Raw genomic sequence first — 18,863 nt, forward strand, 5'->3', positions numbered from 1 at the left:
CTCACTCTTTTGTAATGAACTCGTGGGCTAGAAAAAAATAACAATTTTTAATCTATATATTCATAGTGCCACTTTTTCCTCCAGTAAATTATCCTGTTACACAGGCATTGAATTAGTCCCTTACGTATATATTTGTGTCCCATTTTCAGAGGTGAGGTTAAGAAATTTGTCAAAGGTTAAAGACCAAGGAAGTGGCAGAGATGGGTTAAAGCCAGACCTATTTAGTTTTAAATTCTGTGTTTTCCACATCAAAATGGCAACAGATTCTGGGACGGAGCTACATGGAGTGAGACTGGAGTCACAGGATGGACGGATGACAGAGGTGGAGGGAGACATGATGTAGGAGCAAGGAGCCAAAGAAGTTTCAAGACAAAGGAAGCTGGGAATAGAGGGTTTGGGGGTGGTAGGATGTAGTGGAAGTAGGAAGAAATAAGGTTTTGGACTAGTTGCTTTTGCAGTCTCTAGGGAGAGATGTCTGGTAGAGAGTTGGATGTAGGGCCGAAGAGATGCCAGGGCTAGTGATATATTTGGGGACATTCTCTTTATTATTGCCTTCTCATCAAGCCTACCATCTTTGTGATGTTTAATTCTGGTGAGCTTCCTGCCCTCCTCTTCTGATGGTCCACTGAGTTTGTTTTAAAAATTATGAAAACCCACAGACGTGGTGGCTAATGGGGCTGCATTTGTACATAGATGCTCTAAGCACGGGACACTGCGTTCAGAAATGACTTTGGTGGCTCACAAAGCCGAGCTTCACGCCCTAGAGACACAGTCTTTGGTCTTCTCTAAGAAATGTTTTTAAATTCACTTAAAAACCCCATTCACATATTTTGTACCGTTCACTCATACTCCATTGCAGGCTGCACTAAGCACAGACCTCTTGATGGAGCCAAGTCACAAGACACCTGGACAAGGGGCAGCTCACCCAGCAGGCCCGCGGGGGAGGGGGTCCAGATGCGCTCGGACAAAGGACAATACAGGACCTGATTCGGATTTCCCCAGGAAGGACTCTGCACTTGGCTGCCCTGGAACCGTCTCTGAATTCCACCAACCCGCCCTTATCTTTTCCTGCCTTGTTTTGTTTATTGCTTTATTCTTTTTTTTTTTTTTTTTTTTTTACTAGACTAAGTTTCCTAGGCTTAGCCACTTCTATCACATCCCCCGTATTAAAATGCACCCATATCCAACATGACGTAACTATCTCTTTGTAATTTCTTTGTGAAGAACCTTGATCATTTTGTGCTTGTTAAAGTAAGTCATTCACTTTATTTTTGTGACTTAAGCTTTATTCTGTGTGTATGTAAGCATTTGAGTCGTGTTGAAGTGGACTAAATTCTGCAGACATCCCATGAAATGGTTATTAACTTTGATTTTTTCCAGTTTCCTCATTTTGGAGCCATTTTCTTTTTTCAGGTCTCAGGCCTCAGGTTTCTAAGGCTTTTGGAAAGCTGATCAGCCCGAACGTGATGTAACAGCCCAGCAGCACCTCCTCACAGCTCCCTCTCACGTAGGAAATTCCATTTGGTGAAAGACGAACGAATGAATGAGGCGAACGAAGTCCTTTCCCCAAGTGTCCTCTCCAAGGCCGGCTGGTTTCACCTTCAGGCACCCAAGCCCGGCCTGGAGGCTGGGTAGGAAGGCCCCTCCCCTCGCACACACCAGAGCTGCGGCAGCGGAGGAAGCCGTCCCGCGTCGGCGCTCAGCAGACCCGGGTAGGTTGAACCGGGGATCCCACGGCGGCCACCGTGGCCCGATCGCAGAACCGAGTCGGCCCCCGGCCCCCCGCCCCCCGCAGAGCCAGTGCGCATGGGCAGAGCTGCACCCCGAGCGCGGCCTCTCCTCCCCCACTGCAGGTGAGCAGCCGAGCCGCGGTCCCCACCCCCCCGCAGCCAGGGTGACGTAAGGCCTCTGGACCGCGCTCCCGCCCCGCCCCTGCCGGCAGCGTTGGGGGCCCGCCACTCTGCGGTGGGAGCCGTACCGCTGCGGGACACGCCGGCGGCGGCAAGCAGTGTGGGCATCAAGGCGCTCGAGGGGGTTGTCGCGGCGGCCGGACGCCAGGGCGAGCCGCGTCCAGGCGGAGCTCGGTGCTCCTGCGGCGGCACACCTGCCCCGCCGCCCGCACCGCCGCGGCCCCAGCAGAGCCTGCATCCGCTGCCCCGCGGGATCGCGGGGCGCGCAGCCACCCTCAGCTGTCCATCTCTGCCCGAGCCAGCCAATCGCGCGCCACTGCTCCGGCCGCACCTCCCGGAATCGATGACGGGCGTGCGCAGCGCCCTATGAGCTTGGGGCCTCTGCGGGCCGGGCTGGGAGCGGGAGCCAATGAGCGCAGTTCCAGGTGGGTGGAGGGAGCGGACCTCGGGAAGGTAGCTTCGTTCGCGTTGCTAACGTCTTCCCCTGGAGATGGGCGCGCAAACGGACCAGTGGGTCTGGGGGCGGCGGTGACGGGCGTGGGGCTGGCCCAATGAGGGCGGGGGTGGGAGGGGCCGCCCGGAGCAGCAGTGCTAAAGGAGCCCGGCGGAGGCAGCGGTGGGTTTGGGACTGAGGCGCTGGATCTGTGGTCGCGGCTCAGAACGTGCGCCGGCGCCACCATCTTCGGCTGAAGGTGAGAGGTGCGGCTGTCGGGGGCCGAGGGACGGTTTGGGGGGGACAGGAGGATCCCGGGCCGGGCACCCGTTGGGCCCGGACGGCAGGAGCGGAGCCCGCAGTGGAAGCGGGGGGAAGCTGAGGGGCTCTGGGTAGAGGCTTGTGTGCGGGGATCTAGGTTCATCTGGGGAAGGACCCAGGAGTAGGGTAACGGGACCCCAGTGGGTGGAGAGACCCCGGGAAGGGCGGGGAATGAGGTCCTTGAGCGCGAGACCCCTGCAGGAACCAGGGCCTGGGTGTGCGGGAGGACGACCCCTCGGGGGCTGGGATGGAGATGTGGGTGTGGGGATGAGGGGAGTTGGTATTCGGTGTGTGGGGTCCGAGCGCCCCGGCGCCGGGGGTGGGGGGCTGGTGCTCTGGTAGGGGTCCCGGGGGGTCCCGCGAGTCTCTGTCTCCCTGGAGGGGTGGGAGTCCGGGGCGGGCTGGGAAGCGCGATCCCGGTTGGGGGTGGGGAGATGCTGGACAGGAAGGGCCCCTGGTGGGTTCCTGGGGGTTAGGCCGGGTCGGGCAGCCAGGGTGCGGCGAGGGGTTCGCCGAGGATTCGGCAGGCGGACGGAGCGCCCAGGACCCGTGGGTTGGAGGGACCGGAGGCAGGGGCTCGGCGCCGCCGGGAAAGCGCGGGGCGGCGGAGGGTCGGAGGAGCCGGCCGCCGGCACGGGGCGGGTCGGGCTCCGGGGTTCCCGGGCAGGAGGGCGGGAGGGGGCGTCCGACAACGTGCTCTGCAGCCCGCGGGGGCCGAGGTGGACGCGGGCGAGGCCCCGGCGGTTTGGGGCGGGGGGCGGGGGGCGAGGCGGGAAATGTGGCGGGGCCGCGCTGCAGCAGGGCGGCCGGGGGGAGGGTCCGCCCTGGCTCCGGGAGCCCTTTATTGTGTGGGGGACCTGGCAGTGGCCCGCCGCCGAGCCTTCCTGGCCTTGTGCATCTGGGGGTCACACCCGGGTCCCCTCAAATCAGCCTGGAATGGGGTCAGAGGGAGTGCGGGGCTTTGTGGGCCTGTGGTGGGCGGATGCGGCCCGGAGACCTCGGAGGCCCCCCGGCCGGGCCTGCCCGGGAACGAGGGCCCCGGGAAGGAGGTTGGCGACTCGGTGGGTCGGGGCTCAGCCCGGGAGGTTTGGGCAGCGCGGCCCCTGCCCGTGGCCTCTGCCCGTGACCGTTATCTGTTCCGCGGGGCCTCTGCAGCTCCCGTCCAGATCACTGCGGCTGGTGGAAGGGGGTGGGGTGGGTGGGGTAGGGGAGAGCAGGCGGGGTAGATCCAGGCTGCAAATGAAACAAAGACGGCTGTTTTCGCTGAATAATATAATACCAGATATAATACTTGGGCTTTGCCGAGATTGTGTGTGTGTGTGTGTGTGTGTGTGTGTGTTTAATATGGAAACTGAGGATTCTTTGAGGCCGGCTTCATTATTCCTGATATGTATTCACTCTGGAAAACTTGAACCTATTTATTGTTTCCTTTCCTTCATCAGTCCGTCCTTATTCATTATTCTGTTTAGTCCCGTGCTTTTGGTGTTGATGTATATGCCCTGTGTGTCTCCGATTCTGGAAAAGTGGCCATTTTATGCTTCTCCTTACTTCTGCATCTTAAATTCAGCTCTTCCCCGTTTTCTTATCTGGAGAAAGCAGATGGTGTCATTGTGCGATATAGCACGAGCTCTTACAGCAAAGGGATGTGACCCCAGAGCCCGGCTTTTTATTTGGGCTCCTTGGGGAAATGATTACAAATGAAGACAGGCTGGATGGAAGGTGAGATGGAGGAAATTCTGAAGGGCACGTTGTGTGGTGAAAGGCTATATGCGGCTGTGTTTTATGTACTTTCTCATCATATAGAAATGAAAATTCCTGGTGTTGGGTTCACATTTCAGAAATAATGTAACACAAATATTTACGGAGAGATGGTGCAGGCCACGACTGGCCATAGTGTCCTTTCGCGTTTGGTTTGTATCTGTGCTCGTTTGATTAAGCAGAATATTGGTAAATTAACAGACTTGCAGGTCTCTGTAGTGCAAGCGACCTCTGAGATAGTGTTACACAAATTGGGACAATTTCTGTTTTAGTGTATCTGTCATAGAGGGATGCACTATCATGGGAAATTTATCCATTTTTGTTTGGCTTTGTATGCAAGATACTCATAAAATTTAATTGTTTCCCTGTATCCATACTTTGGTATGTGCTGGACGGCAGTTGAGAAATGTTCTGGGTGGCGTTTTATTGGAAGTCAAAAATGGTGTAGTGGGAGGGAGCCCAGGAGTGTGTGCGTCCCTAAAACCAATGAAGGACATAGGGCTTTGACTCTGTAGGGGTTTAATTCATACACATATAAATGATTTAACTATAATTAGGCAGTTATTTCAAATGATACCAAGAACCTTTGTGTCTCCTGCAAAGAGGTTCCTATTTATTCGTTTTTCCCCTAAGTATAGTTATTTTTTTTTTATGTAAAATATAAAGCATTTCCTAGGTTGTACGAGTGTGTTTATTGGCCGAGCCTGTACTCTTGAAGCCATAATTGATAGGGTTTTTACTTAGTAGAGAGGCAGTACATGGTGCACATCATGCCCTTCAAAATTCCCTCCCTGTCACCTTCCACTGTTGTAGAATGAACTCAGGAACTGAACTCTGGGTTTACGCCCAGCTCTGCTACTTGTTAGCTGGTTTTTGGCTTTCTCTGTGCCTCAGGTTCCTCATCTGTATAATGAAGATATAAATAGTACCTACTTCATAGGGCTTTTGTGAGGATTAAGAGTTGATATATGTAAACTGCTTAGAATAGTGTCTGGCCATAATTAGTGATATATAACAACAGTATTTGCTATTTTAAATATTGTGATATTATCCTTTCCACAAGGCAAAGCATTTGGGAGTGGTTCACTTTAAATACCAGTATTATCAAGATTGGGTCCCAAATGTACAATGGAATGGAAAAAAATACAACATATTTGGCAATCACAAGTGAAGAATTAAAGTGAACAAAAAAAATCCTCAGTGGCCTCCTGAACACTATCAACTAAAGAATGATTTGAGTACCTACGCCTGCTAGGTTCTCTTGGCCAATGCACAGGCGGGCAAGAAAAATGCCAGAAGAGCAGCGCAAAATGCTAAGGGAAGGAGAAGGATTCAGGTGCCAGATTGACGTGAAAAGAACTTGTGGTAGGGTGTCATTTGGGTCAGGATTTGAAGGAATGGTAGGTGTTTGGTTGTGGAGGAGAAATGAGGGTAGGACCAATCATGTAATATTTGACCAGTAGGTATAGATGCCCTCCTTGGATCAGGGACGAGGCTGAGTGCTTACCATACGGTAAGGAATAGTGTTTAGTTGTAGAAAACTCTGGAACAGTAAAAAGTTTAATCCCACTTCCCAGTGAAGACCCATGAGTAGTTGTTAGCTTTTTTTAAAGTATATATGTGTGTGTGTGTGTGTGTGTGTGTGTGTGTGTAATTTCCACCCACAAAACAGGGAACATTTTGTAATTACACTTTTGCGATGTATTGGATTTTTTGTTTTGTTAATTCTCATTTGAGAATATTGTTCCATTGCTTTTAGATAGAGTGGAAGGTAGGGAGGCGGGTGGGGAGAGAAACATTGATGTGAGTCACATCAATTGGTTGCTTCCCCATGCTGAGGATTGAACCTACAACCCAGGTATGTGTCCTTGACCAGGAATCGAACCCGTGACCCTTCAGTGTGTGGGCTGATGCTCTAATCACTTAGCGATATCGGTAGGAACTATTATAAGCACTTCCCCACCAAAAAAAGTACTAGTACATTTAAAATGTACAATTCGATAAAATAATTCTTAAATACATAATTTACTTAAAAAAAAATAGAATCTGCTGTAGAAATGATCAATTATTCTAACTTATAGTAAAAAATTTAAGCATACCTAAGGTAAAAGTAAAGAAATGTGTGTGTGTGCCAACTGGCAGCAAGACAGTTTTCCAAGTGTTATATGGGACATACAGTTAATAGCTAAAAAGAATATTAAGAATAACTTATCATATTTTGTTAGAGTTGGATATCTTTGTTTTTGATAGACTGTCCTTTAGGCAGAGTGTGTGTCTGATTGTCTCTAAATTCATCTGGGTAAGTCCCACTTCAAAGCCATGCCTCCTCCTTAGCAGTATATAAGTTGGAAAGACAGAAAACTTGTTAATGATCTTATAGAGTAGTCCCTAGAGGTAATGGTCTTTTGAAACCATTCTTTAAAAAAAAAAAGATATATATATATAGTTGATTTCAGAGAGGAAGGGCGAGGGAAAGAAAGATGAAATCAGTGATAAAAATCATTGATTGGCTGCTTCCTACACGCCTCCTACCGAGGATCAAGCCCATAACCCAGCCATGTGCCCTTGACCAGAATCGAACTCGGGACCCTTTAGTCTGCAGGCCGATGCTCTATCCACTGAGCCAAACCAGCTAGGGCTGAAACCATTCTTTGGATTGTACATGTGTCCATGAATATTTTCTGTAAGAAGGAAAATACTAATTAAAAAACAGGTTAGCAATTTTATTTATAGAAGTCTTAATGTTACATGTTTTGTGACGTTTTTTCATTTAATTTTTGTTTTGTCCATGTCTGTTATCCTTAAAACATTAGCGTAGTCTTTAAATCTTGGTATGAATTAGTCTAGAACATTGGTTTTCACCTCCCCCCCCCCCCAAATACCTGTTAGTAACAGTGGCCCACCATGGCAGCTAGAGAACTTTGGAGCAATGATTCTCAAAGTGTGGTCCAGGATCAGCAGCATTAGCATCATCTGGGAATTTGTTACAAATGCAACTTACTAGGCTCCACCCCAGATTTAACTAAATCAGAAACTCTGGGATGGGGCCCGGCAGTGTGTAGGTGCTGCTGGTGCACATGCCAGAGTTTGAGAACCACGTTCTAGAGCAGTGATGGCGAACCTTTTGAGCTCGGCGTGTCAGCATTTTGAAAAACCCTAACTTAACTCTGGTGCCGTGTCACATATAGAAATTTTTTGATATTTGCAACCATAGTAAAACAAAGACTTATATTTTTGATGTTTATTTTATATATTTAAATGCCATTTAACAAAGAAAAATCAACCAAAAAAATGAATTCAAGTGTCACCTCTAACACGCGTGTCATAGGGTCACCATCACTGTTCTAGACATGTGTGTTCGTGATGCATTACTTTATAACAAATAATTTCTGAAGAATCTTAACTATTTGATTCTAGTACATTCTCACTAGCAGTGAAAGGGATAGTATCAGTGATTAATTTTTTTAGGGCACAGAATCTGAAGGAAGTCCTGAGTGTTCTCCTTTTAGAATAGCACACATACATGTATAAAGTGAGTGTATAACTTTTTTATACCATTTGAGCTTGAAATTTGTCTACGGAATCAAGGTTAAGAACCTCTTTAACAACCTTGGACTATTTTATGGTTAACCTTTCAGCCTTCTATCTTGCCTATAAAGAATCCCCATCAGTTCGGGGTCTGGGAGAAGTTGGGAAGATTTGATAGAGCAAGAGTAGGTTCTCAGTTGGCTCCTTGTATTGATTTGGATGAAGTCATGGATGGAATCCATGCTTATGAAATTTGTAGCCACCTGGAATTTGGAGTAATAACAAAAGTGTGTAATGATGTTATTGGATTCCAAAAAGATATTGTAAAGGAGATAAGTGAGTCTCATCAGAAAGGTGAGTGGTGAATATAAAATCTTGTCATTTGATCCAAGAAGCCAATTGCACAAGTACAGGAGGGGAGGTAACTTAGAGCAGCATGTGTGGAGGTTTGGCTGACAGCTCATTCGGGGCCAACAGTGAATGAGTACAAATGCACCCATTAGGTCTTGAAATACATTAACAGCTTTCCCTAGTGTGGCCCTATGGTTGTTAGCGCTCCCTTTTTCTGTGGTACTGGTGGAACTGTATCTGGAATATTATGTTCACTTCTGGTCACACACTCTAAAGGGGCATAAGCACATCGAGTCTGTTTGGAGGCAAGAGCTCAGGGTAGTGGAATGAGTCTTGATGAGTGATGGAATGCTAAAGAGGAACCGAGGGAGTAGGAGCAGCTGCAGGAAGGGGAGTGGAGACCTGAATAGCTACCATCACATATTGAAAGACTATTACGTGAAGCCAAGTTCCGTTTTTCCTCTGTGGCCTTATTTGATCACATTCAGACCACACTGACCATAGACAAGCTATAGGGAAACTGAGTTGGGGTATTTGAGGATGGAATAGGAGGCCTGCTTGAGACCGATGCTTTCTCTTCTGTCATTCCTCATGTGTTCTGTAGCTATATCCTGGTGGTGAAACAAATTCTGGTACCACTCCATAGGCTTTTTATTATGAATTTTTGTTTTCTTTCTCTTCATTATCCTTTCCCGTCTTAACTCTGTTTAATTTGTGGTGAGGGTGAAAGAGGAGTGAAGAGGGGGGGAAGTCAAACTAGAACTTTGCTTTGCCCTTCTGCTTGTTTTTCAGCCCTCAGTAACTGAGGGCGTGTCTTGAGTGGTCTTCAGACAACCAGTCATAATTTGTGGTCACCCCTGAAATTTACCTTGGAAACTCAGTTAATATGGCCATAAAGAGGAATACCCCAGCTTTTTAACTCAAAGTTTATGCTTTCTGTTTACCAAAGGAGCAAAATTTGTAAATTTTATATATAAATATAAGTGATTTTATATGTGTGTGTGTTTATTGAGAGAGAGGAAGTGAGAAGGAGAGAGAGAGAGAGAGAGAGAGAGCGAGCACAACATCAATGGGAGAGAAACATTGGTCAACTGCCTCCTTCGTGTCCCCTGCTGGGGATCAAACTCACAACCTGGGCGTGTGCCCTGACTGGGAATTGAACTGGCAACCTCTCAGTGCACAGGATGATACTCAAACAACTGAGCCAACATCAGCCAGGGCTCATCTATAATAATAAAAGCATAATATGCTAATTAGACCGGACGTCCTTTCGGACGTCATTCCGGACGTCCTTCCGTCCTTCCAGATGAAGCCAGGGCTAGGAGGGAAGCCCAGGTCCTGGGTGCCAGAGGGAAGCAGTGCCGGCAGCCAGGGGAAGGAAGGCATACTCCTGCACAAATTTTGTGCATTGGGCCTCTAGTTTTATATGTTTGAGTATCTAACTTTATCCTCCTCCTCTTTCCATAGAGGCAATTGCTCTTGGATCCTTCTGTTTACAATGGCGCAGAGAAGTGGACTTGAAGATCCAGAGAGGTATCTCTTTGTGGACAGGGCTGTCATCTACAACCCTGCCACACAGGCTGATTGGACGGCGAAAAAGCTAGTGTGGATTCCATCAGAACGCCATGGTTTTGAGGCAGCTAGTATCAAAGAAGAGCGGGGAGATGAAGTTATGGTGGAGTTGGCAGAGAATGGAAAGAAAGCAATGGTCAACAAAGATGATATTCAGAAGATGAACCCACCTAAGTTTTCCAAGGTGGAGGATATGGCAGAATTGACGTGCTTGAATGAAGCTTCTGTTTTACATAATCTGAAGGATCGTTACTATTCAGGACTTATCTATGTAAGTATTCCCTCTAATCACGTGAGTGTAGTGACTGGGAATTAATGTAAATTATACATACTGTCATAATCAAATGAGAATGTGGACTATTCACATTCTCTGTTTAACTGTTGTTTCTATTAAAGATAGTCTCTTGCTTACCCTAAATCTTGCTTTGCTTAAAATTTTTTTTTAATGAAATATACTGAATGGTATGTGAAGACTTTTGTGGTGGTGCTCTGGAATATAATAAGATCGGGGAAGCATGTGGCAGAAAGACCAGGGAGTTTAATATGGGATTAAGAGGTGCATTAATAGGAGGAGACAGACAGCAAATTAGTAGGAAATGCTGGGTAAATCCAGAATTGTAAAGTGGAGGGCAAGAACCAGTTCACTGGGTGCAGGGAAATGGGAAAGATGAGACTGAGGTTTTTAAGAGGAAACAGTTCAGGGTGAGATTGAGGCTGGGGTTGTCCTGTGGTTAGCAGTTGACACATCCGGATGTTGTAGTCACTGACCATATAAAAGTCATTGAAAATAATAAGGGGTAAGGAAGAGGGAAAATGCAAGCCAAGTCCTGAAAAAAACCTAGAATGACAAAACAGGTTTGAAGGGGTGGTAGATGCAATTGGCAAAGATTTAAAGAAGGTGGTGTAGGTAGAACTTAGATTTAGAATGAAGAGAAGGAGACAGAAAAGTTGACATTGTAATGGTCTGAATTTGGAAAAGAATTTTATGCACGAGGTGTGACACTGAAGCTCATACACAATTTAGAACTTCAACAAATCAGAACTAGCTCTACCATAGGAACTAGTTTATTTGGTGAATATGTACCGAGCACCTCCTGCAGGGGAGAGTGTGGTGGACAGGATAGGCTCCTGCCTTTGTGATACACCCTCTAAGGCAGTGGTTCTCAACCTGTGGGTCGCGACCCCTTTGGCGGTCGAACGACCCTTTCACAGGGGTTGCCTAAGACCATCCTGCATATCAGATATTTACATGACGATTCATAACAGTAGCAACATTACAGTTATGAAGTAGCAACGAAAATAATTTTATGGTTGGGTCACAACATGAGGAACTGTATCTAAAGGGCCAGAAGGTTGAGAACCACTGCTGTAAGGGCATGAAACGGGATAGAGTAAGTGGGAGACTTTCCACAGCAGGTCAGTGAAGGGCTCTGAGAAGGTAGCATTTGAGCTAGATAGAATCTGACTGATAGGAGGGAGCTAGCCATGGGAAAATCTGAGAAATGAATAGTTCATTCATGACCTTTGCCAGAGAAATTTCAATGTAGCCTGAAGGTCTCTCTCTTACTCTCTCCCCCCACCCACCCCTGCTATGAGGTAGGATGGAAAGTAAGTGAGTAAGAGGCACCAGGGTTGGGAAGGTGGCTCCAGGAGAATGGGAAAGGTTTGGAAGATAAGCCACAGATAAGGAGACGATTGGAGAGTAGCATTGAGGATCTGGCTGAGACTGAATAACAGAATATGTATGGTGACCACATTTTTGTCTGGCTGTGTCGTCTTGCCATTATTTTTTTTAATCTTTATTATTGAAAGTATTACATATTTCCCCGTTTTTACCCCATTGACCCTCTCTAGCCCACCCCCGTCCCCCTGCCCACCCTATTGTCTGTGTCCATGGGTTATGCTTATATATGCATACAAGTTCTTTGGTTGATCACCTCCCACCCACCCTCTCCCGCCTTCCCTCCAAGATTCCGCACTCTGTTCCATGCTTCCATGTCTCTGGATCCACTCTTTATCGGTTTATTTTGTTAATTAGATTCCACATATAAGTGAGGTCATGTGATATTTGTCTTTCTCTGACTGGCTTATTTCACTTAGCATAATACTCTCCAGGTCCCTCCATGCTGTCTCAAAGGCTAAGAGATTCTTCTTTTTTACTGCTGCATAGTATTCCATGGTATAAATGTACCACAGCTTTTTTATCCACTTGTCTATTGATGGGCACTTGGCTCTTTCCAGATCTTAGCTATTGTAAATTGTGCTGTTGTGAACATAGGGGTACATATATTCTTTCTGATTGGTATTTCGGGTTTCTTAGGATATATTCCTGGAAGTGGGATCACTGGGTCAAGTGGCAGTTTCATATTTAATTTTTTGAGGAAACTCCATATTGTTTTCCATAATGGCTGCACCAGTCTGCATTCCCACCAGCAGTGTAAGAGGGTCCCCTTTTCTCCACATCCTCGCCAGCACTTGTCATTTGTTGATTTGTTGATGGTAGCCATTCTGACAGGTGTGAGATGCTACCTCATTGTCGTTTTAATTTGCATCTCTCTGATGATCAGTGACTTTGAGCATGTTTTCATATGTCTCTTAGCCATCTGTATGTCCACTTTGGAGAAGTGGCTATTGAGGTCCTTTGCCCATTTTTTAATTGGGTGTTTGTCTTCCTGGTTTTGCCACATTTGTAGGCTTGCCCAGGTCTGTGAAGGCAGGAGAGCCTGACCATTGTGTGTCTCCACTGCTAGCACAGTTCCTTTCTCTTCTCTCTCTTGTCAAACAAATCAAAGGGGCCTGGAGTGAAGGTAATGGCCATGAAGGAGAGAGAAAACTGGAAAACTAAGAGATTGTGGTCAGATCGTAATGGTGAGCAAAGATTTGAGCTGTGGGTCAATTTCGGATGATGCCTGGGCGCAGTGACTTGCGAAAGGCTCCATGTGATGACACAACCAAAACGCTGTGGAATGGAGCCAGGCTCTTTCTGCCAGTCTCCCCTCCATTCCCCACATTGTACTCTGTAGGCTCCTGCCACCAGGAGAGAGAAGGGAACTAGGAAGGGGAAGACTGTGGGATAAAGAGAAGGGGTGAAAGAAAAGACATTTTATTTGTAGGCATGCTTTATTATACTTCTACAACTTTGCAAGTATCTTTTATTGTGTTTGAGTTTCCCCACTTATCTCAGGTATAACCTGAGTGACTTTCTGAGTTTCCTTTCAAACTATGGTCCCCTTGATCTTTAAAGAAGAGAAATCTGAGTTTTTCTGTAAGTTTTGAGGTCACAGCAGAAGTGGAGGTCTGGGAGGATCTTGTCCACAATTTTTAAAAATTCATATTCACAGGTTTAGTTTCCTTATATTTTCTTTGTATTTAATCTCCCTGACATATAACTTCTCATCCAATATTAATTTTTTCCCCTAGTAAAAACCATTTCAACACTGTGAATATCTCCCCTGGTACTGTTTTAGCTCACCTCGTACGTTTTTTTCTGTAGTATTTGTATTATTTAGTTCTAAATATTTTCTAATTTTTCTTATGATTTCTTCTTTAATCTATGAACCTTTTAAAAGTATACTTTTTTTTTAATATATTTTATTGATTTTTTACAGAGAGGAAGGGAGAGAGATAGAGAGTTAGAAACATCGATGAGAGAGAAATATCGATCAGCTGCCTCCTGCACATCTCCTACTGGGGATATGCCCGCAACCCAGGTACATGCCCTTGACCGGAATCGATCCTGGGACCTTTCAGTCCGCAGGCCGATGCTCTATCCACTGAGCCAAACCGGTTTCGGCTTAAAAGTATACTTTTAAAACTTCTAAATGTTGGTTTTTAAGTTATCTTTTTATTATTTATTTTTATTTTTTAAAAAATATATCTTTATGATTTCAGAGAGGAAGGAAGAGGGAGAGATAGAAACATCTATGATGAGAAAAGATCATTGATTGGCTGCCTCCTGCATGTCCCCTACTGGCAATCAAGCCTGCAACCTGGGCACTTGCCCTTGACCAGAATTGAATCCGGGACCCTTCAGTCTGCAGGCCGATGCTTTATCCACCGAGCCAAACCGGCTAGGGCAGTGGTCGGCAAACCGTGGCTCGTGAGCCACATGCGGCTCTTTGGCCCCTTGAGTGTGGCTCTTCCACAAAATACCAAGTGCGGGCACGCACGTACAGTGCAATTGAAACTTCGTGGCCTATGCGCAGAAGTTGGTTTTCAGCCTGGGCCAGTCTATTTTGAAGAAGTGGCATTAGAAGAAGTGGGGGTACGTTTGCTGAGGTCGACCCCTCAGATTGAGGACGTTTTTAGCAAAGGCCAGCTTAGGTGTACCCTAATTAAGTTAATAACAGTGTACCTACCTATATAGTTTAAGTTTTAAAAATTTGGCTCTCAAAAGAAATTTCAATCGTTGTACTGTTGATATTTGGCTCTGTTGACTAATGAGTTTGCCGACCACTGGGCTAGGGCTATCTTTTTTTAAAAAAATATATATATTTTATTGATTTTTTACAGAGAGGAAGGGAGAGGGTGAGGGATAGAGAGCTAGAAACATCAATGAGAGAGAAACATCGATCAGCTGCCTCCTGCACACTCCCTACTGGGTATGTGCCCGCAACCAGGGTACATGCCCTTGACCGGAATCGAACCTGGGACCCTTGAGTCTGAAGGCCGATGCTCTATCCACTGAGCCAAACCGGTCAGGGCTAGGGCTATCTTTTTATTATTTTTAAATTAATTGCATTGCAGTCAAAGAATATAGTCCATATAATACATTCTTTGTTTTTGTTGAGACTTGCTTTATATAGATATTGACAGTTCTGTATGTGTTTATAAAGAAGGTATATTCTGTTATTGAAGGTCTATTCTGTATATGACTAAGATTTTTAATTGTTTAAATCTTCTATAGACTTATTTTTGTCTGCTTGGTCTATCAATTACTGAGAAGTATCTTAAAATCTCTCAGTGTGTCTTATCAACAAGGTATACATTCCTAAAGAATATAATTATATAGTTGAGTTTTGCCTGTTTGTGAATGAATCTTACATAGCCTTTTCTGCCTCTTTTTTATTATTTATTATTATTATTTTTTGCTCAGCATTACCTTCTAAAGATCATCCATATTGCTTTGTGTTGGAATAATTTAGTAGTTTTCAAATTGTGGTCTATGGACTCCAGGGTTTTTCCCCAAGACTCTTTCCCAAGATCCGTGTGGTCAAAACTATTTTCATGATTATTTGCCCTTTTCACTGTTGACATTGGTAGTGATGTCAACAGTGAACAGACAATGGTAAGAAAATCCATTGACACGTTGTCATGAATTAAGATGGTGACCCCAAACTGTACCTAGTGGTCATTTTGATTCAGTTTCACTCAAGAATGTCTTTGCTAGTGCTCTCCCTCCTGGGAGCACGCCATGCCTTCCCTCTCAGGCGTGCACCTCTTCAGTCCTAAGGGTGCCCATGAGACTTGCAACCAGGAGAGCTATGGACAGCCCTGCCTGGCCCCGGGCTACCCCCCAACCTGTCTCCAAGGCCCCCTTTTCTCTGACTTTCCAGAGCTGACAGCAGCCCCGCCTCCGCTCATTTTTTTCCTGTAACGTTTCTGGAGACCCAAAGCAGCCCTGTCTAGGCTCTCCTGTCACTTCTTCTACCCTAAGCCCTTCCTTGTCTCATTGTCCCCAGCTTTAATAAAATAAAAAAATAACAATAATAAAAGAAGAATGTCTTTGATAAAGCAGATAAATTATTGATTTTATTAATTCTCAGCCCTTGTGTCCATGTCTTTTGAATATTCCATGTGATGAAATGGTGAGTATGTATAAAGCACTTCTGCTGCATGTTGAACTACGGTGGTCGCCCTGAGGAAAAGCATGTCATTATTAAGTTGCAGACTACATTTGCTACTTTTAAAATAGAATACCGTTTTTATTTTATAGAGTGGCTGATAGATAAACTCTGGTTACTTCCACTTCAGTGTTTGGCAGATATTTTCTTAGAAATAAAGCGAGCCTGTCACTTCAAAGAAAACAACTGATTGTATTTGTTGCCAATGATAAAATTTGAATTTTCACATGATAATTAAAATTTGGAGACTCTCGTGTCTACCACTGTGAACTCAATATCACTACTTAACCTTTCTGTTTCGATAGACAAATGTGATTATGACATAGAGTGGTGCAATGCCATCATTGAGAAGATTTGCATAATTCAGTGAACCAGTGTTTTGCAAGTGATGTGTGTAGATATTACAAAATCATGCATAGGTAATAGCTTTCATTCAACATGCAAGATAAGACATTGGATTTTAATGAAAACAGTATGAAAAGTTCATTGATAGGGTTTCAGAAGGTACGTTGCCTCTGATCTTTAAGAAATTATCACTTGTTGAGTTTGGGTATAGTATCAAAGAAGAATATCCACAATTACTTGAAAAGAGTGTAAGACTACTTCTCCCATTCTAACTATATGTCTGTGTAAGGCTGATTTTCTTCATACTTCAACCAAAACAAAATGTCACAACAGATTAAATGTAGAAACAGATATGAAAATGGGATTTTCTATTAAGCCAGATAAGATTTGCAAAAATATAAAATTGTCAGTCTTTTTACTTTTTAGAAAACATAGTTAATTTTATAAATGTTACTTATATTAACACATTCATTGTTATTTAAAATGAATACAGGTACATTTTAAAAACTCAGTTATATAAAACAAAAGATCTTTGTAGTCATTTTCTAAGAGTATAAAACGGCTCTGAAATAAAAAGTTTGAATATTTTGTTCATTTTTGTTTGAGTGTAATATTCCATTTCAGATTTTTGACCCTTTTCTTTAATCCAAATGTTTTTGGACATTTGTTTTTTCCAGTTTGGAAACTTGAACATTATGAACATTGATTGCTTCAGTGAGCAGCTTTGGACATGTACCTAGTGCACATAAGCATGCCTTTCTGTAAGGTATAGAACTAGCAGTGGGATTCCTGGATTAGAGAATATGCATATTTTTAACTCATATCTTGAGCTTTTTTAGATAATGCCTGATTTAGTCAGAGTCTAGCAGGAAACAGAAGGCCCTCAAACTAGGTATTTTGAGAGCTTACTAAGGGGACGATTTAGAAACACGTGGATAGAGTTTAGAAAACATGCTAGTTGTACAGTATCCAGCACTAGTGATGGCTGAGAGCCCTTGACACAGCTTGGTGTTTAAAAAAGCAATGGGAAAGAACTTTACCTCAACTGGGAGAGGATAGTTGTATGGAAAGGGCTTCCTGATAGGAATTGTGGCCCCTAAAGAGGGATGCCCATAACTCATGACAACTGGCAGGGAAGATCCCGGGGAATAAATTATCTGTCTTCACCTCCTCCCAGCCTCAGTCTCCTGCTAATGTCTCCCATGGGTTGAACTCAGTTTGAAGCCAGAGAAGAGAGGAGTTTGATTATATATAAAAAGGGGGGGGGGCAGGTGCACAAAATTCATGCACTTGGTGGGGGCGGGGGGGGGGCGTCCCTCAGCCCAGCCTGCGCCCTCACAATCTGGGAGCCCTTGGGGGATGTCTGACTGACAGATTAGGCCCACTTGGCCTAAGCTGGTAGTTAGACATCCTTAGCACTGCTGCAGAGGCGGGAGATGATCCTGCCACCGCCACTGGGCTAGCCAGCCATGAGCCCGGCTTCTGGCTGAGTGGCGCTTCTCCTGTGGGAGCACACTGACCACCAGGGGGCAGCTCCTGTTGAACATCTGCCCCCTGGTGGTCAGTGCACATCATAGCAACCGGTTGTTCCGCAGTTCGGTCGAATTGGATATGAGCCTTTAGTTATATAGGATTTTATGTTTAAATTTTTAAATTTATTTTTAGAGAGGAAGGGAGAGGGAGAAACAGAAACATTGATGTGAGAGCGAAACATCAATTGGCTGACCCCTGCACACCCCCTACGGGAGGATCAAGCCGAAACCTGGGCATGTGCCCTGACCTGGAAGTGAATCGACAACCCTGCCATTCTTCATCCGTGCACAGGATGATGTCCAGTCAACTGAGTCACACTAACCAGGGCAATGATATATATATATTTTTAAATTAATTTTTTTTAGGTCTGCCTCAGATCCATTTGGAATTGAATTTTGTGGACAGTGTAAGACTGATTTTTTTTTTCCAAATGGCTCCCCAAGTGACCAGTGTTGTTTACTGAAACAGTCCTGTCTCACTGCTCTGAAGTGCCACCTTTGTTATAAACCAGATGTTCATGAGTGTGTTGACTCCTTAGTATGTTTCATGGGTCTGTGTGCCTGTCTATGAGCCAGTAGATATTGTCTTGGTTTTTATAGTTTTATGTGTGTGCATACATACACACACCCTTATTGGAAATTTGATTGGGATTTGTTGGTTCTATAGGTCAATTTGGAGGAAAATGAGATCTTGTAGTTTAGGGGTATACCTATTTATTTATTTTTAAAAATTTTCTCAATATATTTTATTTCCTTTGTAGAGACCATGTACATCTTTTGTTGAATTTATTTTTGTGTATTTGATTTTCAGGTACTCTTTTAAAACGGTGTCCTAAATATTGCTTTTTAATTGTTACCATTATGTACAAATACAGTTGCTATGTTTTTTACAATTAATTTTTGTATTTTAACTTTATAATCACTAACCTTAGTAAGTTTATTTATTAATTATAATAGTTCAGCTGGGTATTCTTTTGGATTGCCCATGAATGCACTCAGTGTTGTCTGCAAATACTGACAGTTTCCTTTCCAATTCTTATATAGTTCTTTTGTCAACAAAAGTAGGTCAAAACCTATAGATAAATTTTATAAGAGTTTGAGCCAAAAAATTGAGGACCAACCCACAAGCAAAATCTCAAAGGAGTGACACTCTGGAGAACGACACTTTTGCAGTTCTTTTTTCTACTTTAGAATCAAAGGAGAAGGCTCCATGCAATCCATTAGTCATTAGTGGTAGATTAAAGAGGTGGGAGAAAGCCAGGGGGAGGTG

At 44.7% G+C, this 18,863-nt stretch overlaps 1 protein-coding gene across 1 annotated transcript in view; it reads left to right on the forward strand.

The window, feature by feature from the left end:
- The first annotated feature begins 2,337 nt into the window (after positions 1–2,337).
- The window catches only part of MYH10 (myosin heavy chain 10), a 144,213-nt gene continuing 127,687 nt past the window's right edge, over positions 2,338–18,863 (forward strand). The window contains exons 1-2 of the mRNA XM_081109002.1: positions 2,338–2,602; positions 9,769–10,144. Of these exons, the coding sequence (XP_080965128.1) occupies positions 9,800–10,144 (345 nt within the window). The 5' untranslated portion in view covers positions 2,338–2,602; positions 9,769–9,799. The remainder of the gene's footprint in view (positions 2,603–9,768; positions 10,145–18,863) is intronic.

Source organism: Myotis nattereri (assembly GCF_964212035.1).
Source record: "Myotis nattereri genome assembly, chromosome: 16".
NCBI classification, from domain to species: Eukaryota; Metazoa; Chordata; class Mammalia; order Chiroptera; family Vespertilionidae; genus Myotis; species Myotis nattereri.